Source organism: Malurus melanocephalus, unplaced genomic scaffold, assembly GCF_030028575.1.
Source record: "Malurus melanocephalus ecotype Western Australia unplaced genomic scaffold, MMel_1.1 scaffold_140, whole genome shotgun sequence".
Taxonomy (NCBI): domain Eukaryota; kingdom Metazoa; phylum Chordata; class Aves; order Passeriformes; family Maluridae; genus Malurus; species Malurus melanocephalus.
In genome coordinates this window covers 1,421,248-1,443,829 of record NW_026623372.1, presented here as the reverse complement: position 1 = coordinate 1,443,829, position 22,582 = coordinate 1,421,248, and the positions used below count along the sequence as shown (strand labels likewise).

Sequence of the window (22,582 nt, the reverse complement as noted above, 5' to 3'; positions counted from 1 at the left end):
GGCATTTGACAGGCCATTTCTGTATTCCCTTAGTACTCAATTTTTTTTATGTTGGGATAAATGCTTATTCCCACCCAGATCATCTTCATTTCCTTAAGGAGAAATGGTGAAGGTGCTAATAACCCCCCTTTACAACTGCTCAGCATGACTCCTACCTCATATATTCAGTATTGCCATCACTTTATGATCAAGGAGAACAGAAAGAGGGCTGAGAAATGTGCAAAGGGTATTGGAAAAAACAGCAAGAGGATCTCTCTAGGTCTTCACCTCTCCAGTGTCCAAGTGCCTTWTAATCATTAATGGACTTGCTTTCATAACAACTCATTAGGTAGGAAAAAAAAATGGTTCATTTTATAAATGATGGTGTGAAACATAGGGTGAATTTAATGATTTAGCCCAAGTGGTGCAGGAAGTCAAAGTCTGGAAGAGAAGTGAAATCTATCTAAACACAGCCTCCTAATGACCAAGCCATCCTTTAGGACTCACAGCTGCAAATTTATAGCCATTCTGCAGAGTTATAATCATGTCTTTTTGAGGATATATRCTGGTAGATCTAAAAGTTGTTCCCAACTAGAAAAATCCTTTTTAATTTAATATTTATGAGAGAAATGTATTTGTGAAACATTCACAAAGAAAACTCTTCAGTTTCGGTTATTTAAAAAGAAACCCCCCACAAATAACTGCTTTGATGAAGTATTTAAGCATCATTTTATTTTTATAAATACACAGAAAATTCAGAGCATCTAGAATCTAAAATATTCCTTTTAAGACAGAGCTTTAATATAAAATTCTATCAGTCTCACAGAATCTACGCTGCACTTTTCATTAGTACTGAATAAAATAGAGCTTTTGACTTTGCTTTCAGTGTATGTTCAAGCCTATTACATAAATATCTCAAAGATTACCTTCGTTAAGCTAAAACTTCTCATGCATTTATATAACAAATGCTGATTGTYCTTATAACTGAAAAAAACCCCAACCCAGCACATTTTCAGATGCATAAACTCTGTAGTTTGCTGAACCTGAAAAAGCTTTTTTTAATGATACGCCTTCATTTTTTCTTCCCAGCTGATACATTTAAAGATGTTACCCCTCTTGACAAACATTGTCATATTCCTGTGCCATCACAGTGACAGCAGTACTGCAGCAATGTGGAAGGGATCATCCTCCACGGAGCATCTCTCCTGTGTCTTGTGCTTAGCAAAATAAGTCCCCTGCCATGTCTAGGGGAATGAGAAGAGAGGGAAGCTTTCGTTATTATCGTCATAAAACTAACATTAGGTAATTCATGGTGATTTTAAATATTACGAGCTGCTGGAGCCTATTGCAGCTGAATTAGGCTGGGTCGTTATTTATTGCAGGAGAAAAGGGGAATTTACCCATGTTTTTATGACATGCTGGATACCCCACTTACGCGACTGTCTAAGGGCAAACACTTTAACCCCTTGAGATCTGCTAATCAGGAGCACCAGCTGTTAGGTGCCAGCGTGCATCCTGCATTCATGCCTGCGGGGAGAGAGAGGGGTGCAAAGGATATGACCCTAAACTTCAGAAACTGCTTCTCTCCTTGGGGGCAAAATATCATTCAGCTTGCATCTTCTCCTGTTTTCTTTTAGTTTATCCAGTTAATGTTCCTGRTGTGGGTTGTTGTGCACTCACTGTGAATGCTTCAAGCCTTTAGGAAGATGATAGTTAATTACTGAAGTTAAAATCTGGCTTGCACTGGTGTGGAAGTGCTTTCAGAGGTATTTACTCAGCCAGCTCGCTGAGCTGCTGGGCGCAGGGGAAGGTTGGCAGTATCTGGCTCACAGTGAATTAYTGCAAGTGCATGTTCTGTTTAAAAAAATAGCGCATTGCACAGTCATTTGTCACAATACTGCTGGTACAATATTAGCTCAGTCTCACACTAAGTTACACTAGTATGTTCATTTAAAACAAGCAATGAAATCCATTGTGAAAAAGCCTGTCACAAACACAACCCAAATTTATTCCCTACAGAGTAAAATATAGTCAAAAGGTGAAAAGGCAGTTCTTTATTGTTTAAATCCTTCTTTTATCCCTCTCTTTAGCTTCCAAAACCAGTAGGAGACAGATATGTATTGGTGGGAAGAAAAGATAGAAAATACTGCCTTTTTGATAAATTTTGTTTTCTTTTCCAAATGTCAGTGATCTCCAGTCTGGTACTTTTAACCCTTCCTCTAGATTATTTGTTTTATGACAATAAATCGACATCTGCATCTATTATTGGACCTAAGTAGCCTAAGCAAAACACTTCCAATAACTGGATAACCTTGGAATCAGAGGTTCTTCCAGCTTTTACTCTAAACCAAATCAGTTTCATCAAATCCAGTTTGTATGTGGGCTCTTCAGATAAGCAATGTTTAAAATGCCTTAGCAGTTTGTGGATATTTTGCAGCCATCTCAGTAAGAGCGTGGCTTGACCTTAATGTCCTTAGATGCAATATCCCTCTCTCCCAATGTCATGTAGCATATGTTGTATTTTTTTGTCACCTGAAATGGCTCAAAAGCATAAATAAAATGTTATTGGGTACTAGAGAATGTTATGCCATACTCCCAGATTAAAGAGAAAGCCTCAGCATGGCAAAGTGTTGCATTTGTGTCAGATTTCAGGAAAATAATTCCAAAGAGAGTTCAAAGTTCACACTGCACTTAAACACTGAGCTGCTCTCACCTGTGAAGGCAGGTTGGGTTCAGACCTCCCTTTGTGCCTTGAAAATCTGTTTCTTTGTCTGTCTCTGCCACAGGAAAACTTTGTGTAGACTATTGCACACACCAGTGGAAAGTGATCTGAATGTACATAATACAGCAGCTGAGTAGCCCAAGCTTGAAGAGAAAAAAGCCTTCATCACAAAATGTGATTTTATAGGGGACTAGCAAAATTTGTTTAAACACACTTGGTTTAGCCACAATAAGGGAATAGATGCAGGACATGTAGATGCAGAGAAGGAAGAGAGGCTTACTCATGTGGAGAGAGAACAAGTCATGCTGGCTTTTTCCTATGTCATTGATTTCCTCTCTTGTCCTSTGAATTTTCTTGTTCCAAGATACTTTTCTTTCAAAACAGTGCCCTGTCTTTGCAGCATGGGTTTCATTGATCTGTCTCTGTAGGCACTTAGGTATTTCCTATCGCCCTGATATCCAAGGCATTCTGAGGTGGAAAAAAGTGTGTAGCAAACCAATCCATGACTCTGCTTTGGATTACCTAATGGCATCTCAATAAGATGCCTGATTTGGATAAAATCATACCTTGTTCTACTTTACCTTAAAATTACCTATGGCTGAGGACATCAGAAATGCTTTTGGGTCACCTGCTGACCAGAACCCATGGGCTGGGGGACACTGGTCAATAAAAACTGATGGTTTTGGGTCCTCACTGACAAAACCTTTCAGAACAAGCATCCTATTAAGCACACCAGCCCGCTAGGGCTCTTYTTATGTTCCAGTGTATGCATATGCTCTGGTGTTTTGCTAAATCAGGAGTTTTTGATCAGGTGTTGTTCRTACTATTAGTTGTGCCATTCCCTAAATGATGACAAAAAAGCAAACATCAGTTCACTAGTAAATGCCTGCAATCTGCAKCACAGAAATGGAGGAATTAACTCTTTCAAAGGTGAACTCAGAAGCCTGTGTAGGCATTAAAGAGTGTAACTAGGTCTTSTCAAGAACCTTTTCTCTTTTTGTCCTGAGGCTAGAGTATTTTCACATAAAGATTGTCCCTCACTAGTGGGGGGACATATAAATTCATAGTGATGGGTACTTGAGCCTGCCAGCTGCAGTGGGAGGATCTCTGGTTTCATTTTTGCAGCATTCACCTTGGAAGCTCAGGACTCCTGTTAACCTTTCATATGGATTGTGGACAGTGTCTTAAGTTTTTCTCGTGTTTTAATTTCGGAAAGAAAGAATTCCTCTTGTTGGAACCAAGATGCTACTGCAATGTTTTATTTCCTGGTGAGCAAACAAGGCCACAAGTGAGGCTGTAAAGCATGTGCAGTATTCACATGGCTCTGCTTCCATCCACAGCTGTGGTGGAACAGGAAAATCCCATCTAATTGAACATGTAGGTGTGAGAGTAAACATTGAAGAGAGCTACAGTGTTACAGAATGTTAGGGTTTGTAAAGAGGGTACCTTTGCTGATACTTTCCACATGAATTGCCACTGTGAAACCTGCAGCAGATTTAAGGTGTAATTACTGTCACTGGTATCAGACTTTACAGCGTGCATAAGTATGTATTGCTTTGCTCTGTTRTAAGGAGATTTGGGGTTTTTTATTTTAAAATAAAATCTAGTATTTACAAAGCTCCTACCAGTAAATCCCAGGGAGGGGTGGGGACCAAAAGCCTTACAATGCCCCAACCCATGGTAATTAGCAAAACTATCTGTCAGATGCCATTCCTAAGTTGTCCCTGTTATATTTACTGAATCCATTTCTGATACAGGTAAAGAACATATTTTCATTGATTTGAAGAACATATTCCAAATCAATTATTCTTGTAGAGCTGTTGTTATTTTTAAATATAATTTCATGTCTATTATCAAGGAAACCAAATGCAATCATTCACCATTTGTTGCTTTTCTGAATTTTTTCAAAGCTGGTGTTGAGGTATGAAGTTGAGTTGGTAAATGAGGAGGTGCATGATATTTACATTGATATGGACCCAATTACAGGTTCACAAGCCCTTAAATTACAAGAGTTGTAGGAAGAGGGGTAAGTGTTGGGTCCAGTTCTCCAAATCCAGGCCTGGGAACTAAATGAGTGTATGTTCTAGATGTGCACAAGTCTCCTCACAGCAGCAATGCTTTAGGTGCGTCGCCCACATGTGAATATCTGGGGATCTTTAAATACCTCCAGAAGGAAGTCCCCAGTTGGCACAGTGTGGCCCAGGAATTTTATAGGACCAGGCAATGGGAAGTGGTTGTCAAGTCGTCTTCAGAGCGCACCACTGAGTRTCCTTTAAAATAGAGCAGATTCCAGAATTGTAGCCAATCCCTGCCCTTGATAAACCATCCAGTGGTGAAAGTGAATGTACAAAAGAGGAGAGACCTGAGRTCAACACTTTTCTAAGCCCCTGTAACTCTGAAACCACATCAGCCCTAAGRGAATGTACAGCCAGCCAGGGCAGTAGGGCACCATGGAGAAGAGAGGGAGTAGTTCCACTTGGGTTAGGATGACCCTCTGCCCATCTGCTCAGTGCTTGGACACTGTGAGATATTCTTGCGAGATGCAGAAGGGAGCAGATACAGCAAAGCCAAATCCTGCAGGTGAACTTTTCAGCTGGAAGGATTTCCAGCCAGRCTTCTACTCCTGAGGCTCATACAGAAAGGACCAAAATTCTGATTTCCCATCAATCCCTTCATAAAACATCAGATCAGTCACTTAAGGAAAAKGAAGGGGGTGCTCTTGAAACACCTTTCACTGGAGGAAATAGAGGAGAAATCAGCATCTCTCTCTCCCCTTCAGTTCTCTAGTCTTTGTGGATTATAAGAAAGGGAAGAGGCACAAGGACTTGCTTTGATCTCCATAGTTGATGTATTTAAAAAAAATACTTCCATGTGCATGGGGCTGGGAGCCAGTCCCACAGCGGTCAGGCTGTTTGTGCCTGTTTCATGTGCCCTGATGCTGCCGTGTCCTGATATCTGGAGTAAAACCTAAAGAAAATGCCATAGATTGGCCAGGAGAAACAGTGGCCACGCAGCAGGGTGGTCCGACAGATCCTGAACAGGGAAGCCACAGACGGGTGTTCTGGATCTCAGCTGCAGGTGACAAAAGGTCACATAAATCTTGTTTTTACAAGCATAAATCTTGGTGTGTTTCAGGCCCTTAATTCAGTGCATACTCTTAGAAGTGACAAAGGGGACACTCGGTGGCATTACCTTGACAGACCGTTAGGTTCTACAAAATATATTCTGCCCTAGGTGCAGAGATGTTTTTAAGAATTTGTTTTCCTCTGGCTTCTCGTGAATTAATGTTAGTAAAAGGTGCCCCAACCTCTTATTTTTCTATATGAAGACAAAAATTGCAGCTGCCTGCCAAGTCTGCTGAGAGATGGATGTAATAATTTTCAATTGGACTGTTAGCCCAAAGGGAACCCGATAGCAAGAGATTGACAGATGCAGCATGGATTATCTTGTGCTCTGAACTCAGCCCAATTTGTGGTTTGTTGCAGGTGCTAAAGAGATTGATATTGCTGCTACCCTGGAGCACTTGAGGGACCAGAGACCGGGCATGGTCCAGACAAAGGTACTGTCAATAAATCCACTGGGATTTTAAATACATTAAAGGTCTTTCACAGTAGTTGTTTTCATGACAGAAGAGAGAGGGTATGACCTAATTTAACGCAGGTCGCTTGCTGATTACTCTGTTTGGCTCACTACCAACCGAGGTTTATTTATGCTGAAGATTTATCTAGGTTACTTTCTTTGGTGTTTACTGTTCTTTCTTGTAACATCTCCAGCATCTATCTTGATTACCATATATGAAGGGCAGTAAAGACAACAATCTATAGCCTGCTAAAGAAAATGTGCATTTGAAAGAATGTTCTTGCTTTCATCCTGAACTATGGATTATTTTCTTAGAGTATCTGTGCTTAACTGTGCRTGTAATTTTTTTCTCTAAAGCTTTGACTCATTAAAGAGAATGTAACTGCTGCATTTGATTTTTGTTCTGGAAAAAAGAACCCAAAAGTTTTGAGTTAAAGGAAAAAAAGTTTTGGAGGGAATCAAGCTATTTTTAGTCTCTTTGAACAGAAGAGCTTGCATTATGCCTTCAGCTCCGTCCTATATGGATGTAACATGGTAACTACATTTTTACCCTTCAGTAAGATGAATGCCTTACTATCCAATTCCTCTCAATGTTAATAGTTTTGACATTTTTCTACAATGTAAAACTTTTAAACATAGTARCTGATGGTGTGATTATAGTCCCTTACATTAGAAATTAAACTCTCTCTGTTATTAACAATTCCAGTGATCTATGGAATGATATTTTGGAGTATTTGCTGCAAGTTAAGAGCTGAAAATACGACATTGAAGAAACTCTTTCATGGCATGGAGATGAGATAAATCTGCTTATGACCTTATAAAATAYCAAATGATAGTTATAGTCCCAAACTGAGTAACAAGAGCAATGTGACTGCACTATGTCTTGGCCAGGCTGGAACTGATAGGAAATTCTGCAATGTTTGAGGAGTTGAAATTGCTGAGGGGCAAAGGTGAAATAAATGTGTGTTACAGTAAAACTGGTTCATAACTTTYCCTGAATCTTCCCAATCATTCTATTTCCCACTAATTCTAGGGAAAATACTGCTGAAGAACAGATTGGGGAATGTTAATTACTATTTACCAATTAAGTAAGTGCATGAACAATAAACATGAGCCAGTCAAAACTAGCTAATCTTTATCTGCAAGTAAGAATTAAAATTGCACAAATCTTTCTTTTGCTTTCATTATTCAGACTGGGAAAAAAGTAAATAGCACACAGTATTCAATGTCATATATATATTTACTCAGAGGGAAGATGCAAGTCCTGGATTTCTCTGTAAATGCATTCAAAATATGTAGAAGCTCTGTGGCTACATAGAGCTCAGATTCCTGTTTCCTTTTTCAGGGCAGACAAATTATGGCTTGTTGCCCTCAACAGAAGCAAAAACATCACTCCTGAACCAAAGAATGAGGTTATGTGAACAACTTCTCTTACTTAGCTCAGCAATAGTTACCCGAGTTCCATGAAAATCTCCCTCAAGACATGTTTTTTCCCTCCAAACATTTGTCTGGAAGAGCTCCAGAAAAGAAATGTATCCTGTGTTTTCACCCAGAATGAAAAATTTTTTCAGCATATTACTTATCTCTCTTCTTGCTCCTTCTTCCATCATTGTCATTTTCTCAAAACCACCCAAATCACTTATTCAAGCTAATGTCTTGCAAATTATAAATATCTGGTTACATACTAGCAATGCACGATCCCCAGAGAATTTTTCTGATGGATTTAAACAAACCCCTGTGCTTTCCCTACTGAATACAAATGAGGAATATTAGACTCTTGGAGTAATTTAAAACGATGGATTAAAAGTCAGGTTAGAAATGCCAATTACAGAATATCCCTAGGCAAAATAAACACCAACTTCCTTCAGCAATGTTATTGTGTTTCCAGCAGGCAGCGCTCCACCTTTCCAATAGGCATGGGAGGGATTTGTTTGCAGCATTTTGTCTTCTGGAAGGGATCTTTAATTCAAAAGCACTGTATATAATAAATTGTAATGAAATTATCGCAACGACATTCCGCATTTCTGAGAAGCATAATGGATAGTTTGTAGGTTTGTTGGATTTTTTTTTGCAGGGGAATCAAAAGAGAATTGATGTGCCACATGTGAGAGGAAAAAGTAATGAAGGAGGAAGTGTATTCTCTGTGATGGGGAAAAATATGTATTTCCTTTTTTTTCTGTCTCCTATATCCTCTCACAATCTTTAGTATTAGATAGATTCCTTATTGTGTCATATATGCTACATGAAATCACTTTATTTTGCTGAGTATTTTWATCTGTTGACTTACTGAAACATAGCCATGGTTATTTTTTATTAGGTATACTCTTGTCACCTCTACATTATAGGTGAGCTGTCACCACAGAATGTCTGTCCAGYTCTGTTTTCTAGGCAAAGCWAGATGTTAAAATTCTAGGCAAAGCTAGATGTTAAAATTCCCCAGTCATGTATCTGCAAATAGAAAATGTGAATGTCAGTGTAGCTGTGCAAAGCAACAACCTGACCTCCTTTAAAAATTACTGACATTAATTTGCTCTAGCAGTGGTTATCCTCATGGAAAAGTGTGGAAGGTGTGGAAAGGCTTTCCTTGGGAGGGTGGTGATGCTCATCAATGGAAGCTACACTCCCTGCCTTCCACCTGTGTGTGTTATGCAGAAGGAGGGAGGGGAGAGAGCTCAGCTGTGCCATCCCAGACTGGCCATGTCCCCACACACATCTCGTGTCTGCTCCACTGCCCCCTTCCCTGCAGTCAGTTTTGAGCTCTGCCTGTGCAGATTACACTTTCTAAATTGTTTTGCCTCAGTCATTAAGGTTACACCCCATGTTGGCTGATCGTCTCCACTGAACTTGTCTCCAAAAGCCATGCTGAGTTCCTGTTGCTCAGCCCCTGGGCAAGACAGACACCCTTCCTCAGGCTTTTTGAGCTGCTACAAGCATCCAGTTTGGTTCTGCCCCAGCATGTCCAGTATATGCCCTCCCTGACCCTGCTGCTCTCCAGCTTCGCTCGCACACTCATTGTGCTCCAATTAAAGTCCCACAGATGCTCCTGGATGGCCCCCAGCATTCCCAGTATTCCCTTTAACTGCWGAGACCTCAGGCAGTGCAGGGAGCCATAGGCAGTCGTGTGCACTGTTTTCAGTGCCTAGTGAGGATGAATCCTGCTCTTCAGGGTGAATTGATGTCTGATTAAAAGCTGTTGGCTGCAGTCCAGAAAGTGTACATGGATGCCACTTTGACAGCACCAAGCAGACAGCAAAATTCTTGAATGGCARCGTCGCTAAGAAATTATTCTGAGTTTTGTTCTGCTTTTTCTGCCCTGGCACTGTGCCCATCATTGCTTCTCTGAAGCATCTCCACATGGGAGATGACTGCAGTCAGTTAAGACAAGGCAGAGAAAACTGGCACTGGATTGCAGGAATTAAGAGTCAGCTGCCTTTCTGAACTATGAGTTGTACATCTGTAGTTTGTTCTTTCATCCTTCCTGTAGATTTCTGCAGTAAAGTGGAACACTGTGGAAAATTGATGCTGTTAGTCCAGTGATTACTTTTGGGGGTGACTGTGTTCTGTAACCATCCCACACAGCCCCTGGCAGCACCAAGCTGGAGGTACAGACCACCARTTTTCTAATGGGGGTCACAGACAGTATCCCAGCAGTGATCTTGGGATGCTTTGTGGGGCACATCTCAAACCTCCATTCTCAGATATGATTCTTCAGCAGCTCTTGACTCCAGCTGGCTTAAACTTCTGGAGTACTTCCAGAAAATCCAGAAATTTCTCCACAGTCCTTATCTGGTRTCTTTGATTTGCTTATATTTTGAGAATACTTTCCACTGAGAAGTCACAAACTCCAAATCACCCTGTCACATATTTCACCAAGTTAAAATTACTGAGAAAAAAATTACTTGCTTGCAAATATAACCTGTTACCCTTGAGGATTTAAAACACCTTTGTCCTTCTGTAGGATCATGCAGTTCAGGAGCATGTTAGGGTTGCACTTAGAAGAAGTGGTCATTCACAGCTGTGTCCTTCACACCTCTACCARGGAGCACAGAAGTCTGTTAATCATTTTGGTGTTGAGGTTACAGTCAATTAATAGCAGAGAAAAGCCTTCCCAAGGATTTCTCATATAGGAGTGGTCTTAACAAAATTGAGTAATTTGTGGGTGTGGAAAGGACATTAAAAAGAGAAGCTTAAAATCATCAAAGACAGGGAAGCYAAAAAGCAGATATTGTTCTATATAGTGGATATTAGGGGAAAATATATTTATTCTAGACTTTTTCAACTGGAAACAGTCCTGAGAAAAGCCAAAGTCTCTGCTTTACAGTATTTCCCTTACTTCATATTTCAATTATGTTCTTGAGTTCCCATCTCTGTGTCAGAAGGAAATGGCTGGTGATCAGCTACTCCCAAACCCTTCTGACCATGCAATGGCAATGCATCATTGTGTCCCTATAGCTTGGGTTGTGCTTCTAACATTTTTCTCCATTAAAATTACTCCGGCTCCAAGATGTTGTCAAACATGTTATATGACATCAATAATCCCAGAACATTTTGTTCCTTCCCACTGCAGTGTACAGTTCACCCTGCATATTCATATTTTTAACAATGTCTTGAGGMTGTTGATCTGCAGAATGGAGCACTGGGTTTGTGGAAAGTGTTTTGTWCTGTTGTTCAGGGTGTGTGTTTGTTCTCTCCGCAGGAGCAGTTTGAGTTTGCTTTGACAGCGGTTGCAGAGGAGGTGAATGCAATACTCAAGGCCCTTCCCCAGTGAGCAGCTCAGTCTCCTGAAGGCTCCTGCAGAATCCATCCCTCGTTTTCCTCATCCTCAGTCCCTGTGAATGTTCTTGGAAACCGTGACCTGACTTTAACCGTGTATCTTCTGTTGTAACCACGTAGTGATAGGGTCCTTACAAACTCCTTTAGCTGGTAAAAGTTCAACAGTTAAAATGTGTATTCTGTTTTTTGGGGGTTTAAACAAATTTTTAAAAGTACATCAAAGCCTCGGATTAAGTGACAGAACAATCCATGTGATTCCTTCCACATCCTCGAAGCCCTGAATGTCACACTTCGAAAGCACACATCCATGTTCTTAATAGCAAATATACAATATTGTGGGTAATTAGTGCAGTCAGTATAGTCTCAGAAAACAGTGTTCTGTTATATTTTGTAACTTCTCAAAGGCTGAATAAGACCRAGGGCCTGAAGAGGATGGTGATTGTTCCCTTACAGTGCCAAGCTAGAGCACAAAACAGTGCTGTGGGTGTGAGCAAACACAGGTCCAGGCTCTGGCAAGGAGAGCTTGCACCTTCTTATGCCAGGCTTTGGCAAGCAAATGTTTTCTTAACTGTTGTTTACTTTTCAGCTTTGTGCCATGAGAGGAGGAAAACTGAACTATAAGTAAAACAAGCTTGCACGGTTGTTGCAACTGGGGAAAACATGTTGGTCACATTGATGGGAAGTCAGGGGATAATGAGCACRACTCTGACCATGTCCCTGCCAGTGACAGCACAGAAAAGGAGAGCAGAGACTCCCCTCAGGTGATGGGAAAGGTCCTGTCAGCAGTCAGGTAACTGAGTCCAGAGCTGTTATGAAAAAAGATTGTTGGTTYTATGGGATTACTGAGGAAGAAAATGGGATTCTCCTCTTTATATTTTTGCATTTCCCTCTGTAAAGCTCTGCTGTGCCATCCTTTTTAGCCAGGAAAGTGTATTTCTGTAAAAGCCTGGCTGAAGAAGAAATCTCCAGTCTGCATTTTATGACTCTCATCGAGTKTGTCTGATCCAGGCATTCGTTGCAGCTCTCTGCTCACTCCTTGTTCTGAAGGACACCTGTTTGAACTAAACATGAAGGGGTAAAGCAGCACATAGGTTGAATTTCAGAGATTCACGTGTTCTCAAAATCCTAATGCCTACTGTTGCAAAGTAATGCTAAAATATGTCTGTAAATGGTTTGGATATGCAATCTTGCTTCTGTGAATTCACAGGTTTATTGTGGCATTCTTCTAAAGAAATTTACATTACTCATAGAAAGTACTCTGATATGTTTGAATGAAGAGCCTGAGAGTAAAACTATTGGAGGTACCTAAGGGATCTAGGCTTGTAATTTCATTTTCAGAAGTGAATACTTGGATGCTTTTKCATATGCTATCCTACATCTCCATGACTTAAGAATCTGGGGTGCTTTTTTTTCCAAAATCTTAAGAGTGTTGTGTGCTTGAAACCATATGAGGCTAATTGTTTAACTTCAGCACTGGAAAATATATCATTGCATTTAATTTGGAATGAGGAGCTTTGATAAACTTCTAATCAGTGAAATGTTAAAAATAAGAATATCACAGAGTTTTGCTGGCACAGAGGTGGTGAGCATCAATCAAAATCAACCATGTTGCATTTTTGTGTTGTAAGTGTGGATATTGGTGATTTCTTCTTTTTAGAAATTAAAAAGTTACTTACAAAAAAAAAAAAAAGCAGAAAGCTTGTTACTTCTTGCCATACATTTTTGTATGCTTTACTTGATATATGCTGTTGCTTAATTTGTGTATCCCATTACTGTAGCAGTGCAGAGCAGTTACTGCAGATGCCATCATCCTCTTAAGTACACATACTGTACATTAAGCCACATGTTTATTTTATGGCCTAAGCATTTTAGAGCTTTCCTAGCAATAACTAAAAAAACTAATGGAGTATAAATGAGAAAATTGCCTTTTTCATTTGATAATTTAGGTTTAACAGGATTCTTTTATTACTTCAGCTAACACAAAATTGCAGATCAGGGCAGATGAGATCAGTTTGAGCCGTATCAGCAAGTGTTTGAAGTAGATTTACTGTGAGCCACGTACTGCAGCTTTCTGAAAATACAGGTAGCTGTATGCAAACAAACTGTCCAAAGAATCAAAATCGGGGCATCCTAAGACAAGCCCTCTGATGACTGGGTGGAATTATTTCCAGTGTGAGATGCTGTGCCATGACCCACTGACAATGGGCTAATGGGGTTTGACCACAGATTTCTGCCCTGGGATTCATTAGTGTTTGCCTCCTGACTGTCCCTGAGCATACCGCAAACGTGACTGACGAGCCTTTCGTTGCACTTCAGGAATATTTTTTAATTGTTCTTTTGCAAATATTTGCATTTCATAATAGCAATTTCAGGGTGATCCCTATTAATTCACAAGCAGCTGAGTGTGGGACTTCACGCTTCAGAGTTTATTTAGCGTAGATTAGAGGGCATTAATCTTCCCCAAGGCTAATGGGGCAGGAATGTATTGTTTTATTCATCTTTGTAGAGCAGTTTACATAACAGAAAGATGCAGTCTTACTCAGAGGGTTTGATTATCTCCCACTGACCATCATCGACAATCCTGTTATTTCAGCCATGTTCTGTACAGTTCTTCCACAAAGAGGTGCAAGGCTTATTCTGTTGACTGTAAACCACACAGAATATTTCATCTGTGCRTTGCACACTGTTCACACCTCTCAATAAGTGCCCTGTTCCTGGGGTGATCATCTGCTGCAGGGTCAGTCAGTGAAGCRCAGGTTTCAGGTGCACCAGGGCAATTTCGAGGGGTCTGACTATCCATTTCCCAGGAAGATGCCAAAGCCATGGATGAAGCCACAGAGATGGACTTGCCACGCAGGGCAGGGGTTCCTTTTCGCTGCAGTTCACTTAATCCTTGTGCTCTGGCACAGGATGTTATTCATGCCAACCCCTGGTCACTTGCCCTGGGTGTGGGATGCACCCCATGTTCGCTGCAGGTTGAGTTTCTGCCTGAACACCAGGATCACCTGAGAGCTCAAAGTCAAAKGAGACCCACCATCCTTCTTGGTTCAATTTTCTGCTGATCTTTAGTAAACTCATTGTGATTGAAGCTGGGGCTGGTGCCTGACTCGTGGCCACAAGCAGCATGTGTTTAATATTGACCATCCTCACGTTCTTGATGAAGACAAATTGAGCCTGCAGGTCCTGTTTGTGTTGTTGAACCTTTAAATGACATTTTAGGGGGTGACCTGCAGGAGGGCAATTTAACCCCACTGCTTCCAGTTTCCTTCCTTGCTGGTCAGAGGGAGAAAGCCCTGTTTTCCCACAGTCAGCACACCCAGCTGCTGTCCCCCAGCAGGGCAGGGACCTGACCAGACCCCTGCTTACATGGTCAGGGTGTCAGATCAGAGGGACACAGAGGTGGCTGTCRCCAGAGTTGATATTTTGCAGCTGTAACAGCACAGTTGCTCTCTCTAGCCTTTGCCCTTCCCATAACATGGGCTGGGACTTRAAGGGATGGAGGGGCAGGACAGCAACGTTCCCCACATCCCAAATCCTTCAGACTCAGCCTGAGGCACAGGGCAGAACAACAATGTGGTCTTTGCTGTTGACTTCAGGTGTTTCTGGTGTGAGCTGTAACCATTGCTTTTGGGACCTTCTGCAGCCCGAGTAACTCCTGGTGGAAGTCCTTGGCCAGGAATGAATTTCAGCAGAAAATCTCACATCCAAATCTCAATCCAGTAACAAAACAAGCCAGATTATTTTTATAGAAGCTACTAAACGTTTAATGCATTTCAGAATATTTTTAGAATCTACACCCATGACTAAACCTTGTCCCTGTCTCCAGCATGCATGCAGAACCAATCCCCATCCATCCCCAGGGGAATGACAGCTATAGTACCTGTAAGGAGTTCATGCTTTATTAGTCAAGTGGAACATTAATAAAACCTGGYCCACTTCATCATTTCCAGGATAGTCATTAATTAAAAGAACTGTTTATTGGAACAGAAAACAAGTATTTGATTAGCTTTGTTACAGAACAATAGCTCTCTTCATTTTTATTCTGCATATTTTATTCTTTCTTTAGAAAATTCTCTTAAGAAGCATTTGAGATAATTCGCTTTTTAAAACTGTACAGTTTCTATGGTTTTGCTTTTTAAATGAGAGTACACTTTGTAGATTTGATTATTATATTTTTCTGTTAATATTACATTGGGCATTACAAAAGCATTCCCCACCACAGTGAAAAGAAAGTGATCCTGTTGGTTTATGTAAAAGAAAAAAAAATAATTAAAACAAAATTGCAAAGCTGTGGCATACTCAATCCAATTAGAGCATGACTCTTTACTACTCTTCATTTACCACATGAGAAAAAAAAATAAAGTTACACCAGCAAGATTTCATTTGAAGCTGTTCATGCATGCTGTTTGTACTGTATTTGATGGCATAATATTGTTTTGTTTCCAACCTTTTCTTTCTTGTCATTTTATTATATTCTTTATATGTATATAGTTAAAACAAACAAAAAAAAGATTATACAAAGTATTTTGTTCTACCTCTGTAAAAATCATATTTGTGAATAAAGTCACATTGTCTGTGGAGTATGGTATTGTGAATACAGCATTAACAGCTGGTGCTTTGCTTTTATTTGGGGGTGGGAGYCACRYCGATGTCTCTTGCTGGAGAGGTGGSTTCTGACYATCCAAGGTGGGAACACGGGGCTCGCAGGGAGGGGCACAAATGCTYTGTTGGTGGCTTGGATGTGCACATTTAATCTGCCCCTGGAAGAGATTTCAGCCAGCTCTGGCTCAGGTGTGTGGCCTGCAAAATTTCGCCTTACAGGGTTTTGATTGAGACAGATTTCTCTCTTCAGGACAAAAGTGAAGCAGGCAAAAGAATTGCTAAGTTACAGGAACCCCCTTACAGCCAGGAAGTGGAAAAAAATCACCTGGAGCCTGGGTCACAGAGCGTACAAGTTAACAAATGGTTTAAATGGCACCTGCTTTCAGGAAAATTAAAGGCAGAAAAATGTTTTTGGGAAGGAAAGGCTGGTAGATCACAAAATGGCCAAGGATTTACAGTTTTAAAATAGTAGCAGAGTTCATAGAAATACTTGAACAGGTAATGGAAAATGCTCACTGTTATATTAAATAAGGTTAAGAGGAATAAAGTTTAAGGTTTCCACACAAACACAGCATAAAATAAACAGTGTTTTCTGGGGAATAGGAARTCATTTTCCCATAGGCACTGTCCATTATATGAAGGTTTGGATCTTCCCATGAAATTCCTGTTGTTAACTGTCAGAGCAGTCTTTGGGGTTAGACAGCCCTGGCATGGCAGTTTTCATGGTCCTGTGTTACATGTTAAAATTTCACTTGTGTTTTGAAGAAGACTTAAAATGGTTTGCCACTTACCTGAAAWTCACTAGAAAAATGTAAACGGAAACATAAAACCATCCCGGTCCAGCTCACTTCCTTCCCATCAGAAGAATCACATTTTACACTCTTTAACCTTGTTTATGTAGTCGCATGTTTTAATATCTGTGCCTCTCTCAGAGTAAGAAGGTGACTTTCATCTTGGAAGCAAAATATATGCACCATTACAGCTATTTTGCTGTTGGTGTAATTTAGGAGGTCTTTCATCTCCAAGACAGCTTTCTGAAAACTCTGGTAACATCAGATGTAGGACAAAAAGAGAAATGCATTTAACTGTGTAACTACTGGAGCATTGTGAATCTTGCAGGTAAGCCCAAAGCCATCAGTTGTGCATCATTCATTCATTCGTGCAGCCAGTGCTGCCATATCCTCACACTGCACAGGTGACCACAGCTGTAWAAAGGAGTGCTGGTGGCACTGGTTTTCTTATTGCTGGTTTGGATGCTGAGCAAAGAACAGCTCACACACAGGGAGGGGGGACTGGTGGGCTGGGTTTAGTCTTTGCTTACGTGCTTGAAACAACTGAGTCCTTGGGGAAAATTTTTTAAGGTCAAACCTTAATTTCTGCCCTGAGAGTGCAGCAGTTATCCCCCCACATGCAGGTAAATCAGCAATGCAGATAAAAGACTCAACATGGATGACCAGTCTGGGAGATTGAGACTTCATTAAGGCTTGAGCTCTGTGGCTGGTGCAATGCCCTGCACCAGATTTTTCCTGCAGGAACTTTGGTCACACTTCTCAAAGACACAGGAATGTGTTACTCCCATCCTTTCCAGCATATAATACAGGTGGGATTCATCTTAAGCAGCCTCTGATGAGCTTCTCGTGGACTTCTACAAATGAACATTTTGTCATAAGCTTCTTTATCAGTGAAGGAAAATAGAGCATTTTTAGAGTCTGAATTACCTGGTTTGGCTTCCACTTCACCATGAGGYGATTCATCCTATTCACCCCATACCCTGAAACAGGGAGCATGAAGAAGCATTTCCTTTTTATATTGTAAACCTATTCCCTCAAAACTGCCTTGGATCACTAGTGAGAAAAAGGGAAGGGATTTCTGATTTTGTAGCCCTTGAATTTATAAGACATCCTTATCCTATTCCTCCTTAGTGTCTCCTGTTCCACACAGATGACTCATTTCTTCTCTTACAGAAGCTGTCATGTACTTTTGATCACTTTTGCTACCCTTTACCTTAACTGGTGCAGTTCTGTTCCTGCTGCACTTTGAGGTGCACAGGGCTCACGCTGTGGTCCAGTGTCACTCAGTGATGTTTTTAGACTTTATTTTTTTTTAATGTCTAACGTTTTGTTCCTCTTCTCCACTGCTGAACATTGAGGTAGTGCTCACACACTCTTTTGCAGCAATATCAAATCCTTTTCTTCGTGTCATCATTTTTGTTAAGGAAGTGTATTTTGTGATAAACATTATTTTATCATGAGTGACTTCATCTGCTATCTTCACAGTCCTGCATTATCACAAGGTCTCTCCATGACACTGCACAACTACTATTGCTTTTATGAGGGTATTTTATGGGTGTCATTCAGACTCTGCCACCTCACTGTCACCTCCTCCTTTTTCCTGTTGCTTAAATTGGGGAATCACCATTACTACAAAAACTATTCCTTTCTTCATAATGTGTTTCTTAACTTTTAATCGCTCATTAACCCACAAAAAACTTTTCCCTAGTGCAATGGCAACTCACTTTCTGTAAGAACTTTTCATGACACAGCTTTTGTCAAATGCTTTTAGGAAAGCCAAATACACAGTATCCCGTACATCATGGRACTCACYGATTCCTTCAAAAGCTCTTAGCAGKCTTTYGGGACACAGCTTTCCACTGCAAAAGCCACATTGCTTCTCCCTCCTCTTTACACCATCAGTTATGCAGGATCCAGACAGAAGTGTGGATGCAGCTTATATAGTAGGAAACAAAAAATGGCTTTGGTATCCTTCTGGAGTTGGGGAGGAGCTACTGGATGGGCCAAAAATGGAGCTGTGGAGCTCAGCTGGTGCAACCCCCACTCAAGGCAGCACTTGGAGCAYACAGCTCAGGGTGGTTTCCAGACACATTTTGAGTATCTCCAGATTCCTCTGGGTCCTCTTTGTGAAAATTGTCTTTCAAAGACCTCATGGAAATTTCCCTTGCTGCTGATTGATCGCCAACCAGCTCCCCAAAGAGAAGGACAAATGCAGACAAATACCTCTCTAGGTTCCACCACCAAGGTTCTCATTCACTCCAGGGCACGCTCAGGCATGTAACACACATGGAAAAATTTATATTTAAGTTCTTAATCCATGAGCTGAATCCCACCCTCTGGGCAGGATTCAGTGCRTGCTGGTGAGTGGTTGATGTCACCACAGATGCTGTGGGTCCCCTGCCCAGCCTGCAGCGCTCCTGCCAAACAGCTGAGTCTGAAGTTTTGTGGTTTSTTTGCCAGCCCTGTGCTGGTGGCTTAAATCTCCTGAAGTGCCTCAAATGATGTTGGATGCCTACATTCAGGGATCTGGACCTGAATCATGTGTCTACTGGCTGGATTCTGTAACTTCTACCAAAATTCAAGGTGTGGGAGGGAATTTCACAGGACAGTAGCTTCCCAGACAACCCACCACTCTGAGAGAGGCAGCAGCTTATGGAAACCTTCATTTTGCCATCAGAGCTGGATTCGAGGCAGGGCTATGACTTCAGCAGCGTTGCCTGAAGCCTGCATTGAGCGCATCAGGGCACAGCTGGAGAGCAGCCCTAGTGCTGGGCAGCACTAAATGGCTTTGTGTACCTCACAGCCAGGGACAGCGTTGTGTGGGATCAGGGGCAYTGTTGCTTTCCAGCACAAGCGGGCAAAAAAGACAAAACTGGCCAAAAGCATGAGTTCACATGAATTAAAACCTGGAGTACAGGAGTGTTCCAGTAGCACCTGTTTCTAAACGTGGCATCCATTTCCTTCCCGCAAGAGGTCTGCTCTGTTTTCCAGCAGGTTTGATTGTGTTGTCCAGGTTAGAAATGTTTGCTCCTGAAGGTGGATATTGCAATAGAGAGCATCAGCAAGGGCAGTTGTTGGGGTGTTCCTGATGCTACACCTGAGCTGGTSGGCAGAGGCCAAAGTGGACCCACAGCTCTGCAATCCTGAGAGGAGCCTTGCCAAGGCTGAAAGCAATCCAGAGCTCTGGYAATGGCTGAAGGGGAAAAACAAACTTCCACGTTTTCCAGAATAACCTTCTKATTCTTTAGACATTTCTTTCCATAAACAGGAATGCACATTGCTTTTTGAAAAGGGAGATTGATTTAAAAACTGTTGTGTCCAGCCATGCATGGTTTAAGGAGCTGGGTAARTGATCTGACTTAGTGAGGTGTTCCTTGCAGAACTGAAGGTCTTTAGCATTACCTTTCTTATCTGTTCYACTCTTCATTCTAAGAATAGCCTGCATTTTTATAKTATTTTATTTTATTTAAATGTGTTAATGTACAAGCTGGAGTAACAAGCTGGGATCTGTTAGGATTAGTCTGAAATGAATTACTCTTCTGCCCATCCCATATATTTCCATTGCATAAACCCTCAAGATAACCAAGCCAAACTGTGTTCCTAAGCARTTAGGTAGGATTTGGCCTTCCTTACAGTTACAGCACGAAATGCTGAGCTTTTGGAAGAAATACTTAGATTATGCTTCATATGTTAAATTACCTTCTTTATTTTTTTTTGCCGTTCAGAGAATAAAAACACTATAACAACATGATGAGCTCATTAGATGACTTGGGAAATAAAACATTTCTTGATGCACTACTGGCTCACACACATCCAGGAATTTTGTWCTGGAAGATTTTGTTACAGCTGTATTTGCTGAACCAGACTCTTGCTTGGATTCTCAATTACGCCAAATTCTTGCCCRGCTCGACTTGCACCTCCTTTATCCTCCATGGCCAAGATGCCAAATGGAGATGGATGTGCTTTCCAGGCTGGTGCCCCTCTGAYATGAGGCTGTGAGGCACAAGAACAGAAATCTTGTAGGAAAGGTGTAGGTTCTTGCTCTGCAGCAAAAAGGTTACAGAAGAGGTTCCCATATCASGTTCACCAAGGAATGGAATGGATGGAGATCATTGTAATGACCTGCCAGAGTTGTCATCTCATTGCTGAGCAAGTTCCAGTCTCTAATAATCTTGTTCTTCTCTGTAAAAAGAAGAAAAAAAAAACAAAATAAAACAAAAACAAAAACCCTCGTTTTTTGTCATTATTGTAGGTGTAAGGTCTGGGAGATCTTCACAGATCTTCTTTTTCTCCATCTGACTTGCATTTCTGTAAGTTGCCAGCACAACACCTAACATGCACGGAACAACATAAATTCCACAAAAGTTTTTTGTTTTTTTTTAGCAGAACACTGGCTTGTAAAAGCTTTTGCAATTTTCCTTGGTGAATTCCAGTCCTGTAAAAAAGAATTTATGTAAATGGCAGACACAAACAGCCTTGCCATGCATAATCAGTGCTGCTCCCTGCTCCTAAAGCAGACTCCTGTAGCCACATATACAAGTCTAGCTGCATCTGACCAGTCTGAGTCACTGAGACCATCACAGTTTAAATGTTTCTTCAGAATAGATGGCTGATGCTGCATGGGTTACACTCTTTATAATGCATGTCAATTAATTAACAATTTAATTCTGGCTGAAAATGCCATTATGGCTTCTACTTTTGGCTTCTGAGAAAGCTCATTTAATATTATTAAGTATGCTAAGTCAGGGAAAAGTAATTTAATTACTTGTCTGAGTTTCCCCTTAATGCACAGTGAGATACAGAGGGTTGGGCAAGAAGGAAAGGGAGCATCAGGATCTTGATAAATTTCTCCTGCTTRTATCTAGGATCTGGTTGGACCTTCCAGGAGACAAGAGGTGAGAGCACAGCAGTGTACCACAAACAGATATTTTTCTAAGCCCTCTAATAAGCATTTACTTACACACACACATGCACTTTCCTCTCCCCATCCCATCTGCTCCCCTACCCTTCAGTSAGTAATGCAGGTAGAGAAGGTGGGATTTGCTTCCTCTAATCCAAACAGCTAAAAATTAAATGGCAGTCCCAGATAATCCTTTCAGCTTCCTTCCAAACCAGCAGAGAGAGAGACAACGGTAAGTTACTTAGCCCAGAATTATCTGTGGGCTAAGAGCAGAAAAATACTATTCCCAGTGGAAAATACAGGGTGGGCATTAGGCAGGCAAGACATTACTCAAATAGCCTCCCTTGCCGAAGGAAACATCATGAGGTGTGGAAGGACTCCCAGCTGGCTTTAGGTCTCCCCTGAAAGTTGCCATTCCCAGTGTATTCAGGGCTCTGATCAGGGAAGCTGCACTGTCATGGGAATGCTGCACTGCCAACAGGACCCAGCTCACAGATCCTCACTGGTGTGCCAGGAGCACTGCAGCACACAGCTGACAGTGAGATTTGCCCCTGCACGGGCCAGATTTGTGTGAGGATTATGAGTAACCGGCATTTTGAAGTTACACGGGGAAAGAGAATTGACATTTGTTTTCCTTTTTTAGCTAGAGACTCTAAACCCAGTACCAGATGGTGTTCCAGCTCTTAGGGCTGCCCCATGTGCTGTGACAGAGGTTTGCTCTTCAGCCATCTTCACACTGAAACTTGCCAGATAGCCATGATGAGTGTGAAGGTGGTGAGCAGCAGCTGTGGGATCCTAAAGCAGAGCTCAGGAGTGCCCTGGCACAGTGTGACAGTGGCTCAGAAATAGATGGGGGTGGAAGCCAAACTGTCCTYAGCAAAGTTCGAAGCCATCTGGGGGATTTTGTGGCCATATGAGCAAGCACCCTGTCCATGCCAGAGATGCAGAATCAYCTCCTGGCCCACGGTTCTGCCTTTTCACCATCTTTTGACCAAAATTTCATCCTTTTCCAACCTTCTGGTGAAGGATAGGGGATCTATTTCACCCGCTTTGTGCCCAAGTGGAACCAATGAAGGAGCTTTCRCCCTCTAACAGGGTTAGCAGCTCCTGCTCTGACAAGGGACAAAGGTGTGGGATTTTCCCCTGCACACTCCTGACCTCAAAGGCTCTGAGAGCAAGCAGCCCTCGAGCAGAATAGTGCTGGAGCTAAACAATGACCTGCCCTCTTACAGCACC

General features: G+C 41.5%; 1 protein-coding gene across 1 annotated transcript in view; it reads left to right on the top strand.

The window, feature by feature from the left end:
- PTPRN2 (protein tyrosine phosphatase receptor type N2) overlaps positions 1-15,654 on the top strand; it is a gene marked incomplete at its 5' end in the record, with an annotated part of 414,276 nt that extends 398,622 nt beyond the window's left edge. The window contains 2 exons of the mRNA XM_057371089.1: positions 6,187-6,260; positions 10,977-15,654. Of these exons, the coding sequence (XP_057227072.1) occupies positions 6,187-6,260; positions 10,977-11,048 (146 nt within the window). The remainder of the gene's footprint in view (positions 1-6,186; positions 6,261-10,976) is intronic.
- Positions 15,655-22,582: the final 6,928 nt, after the last annotated feature.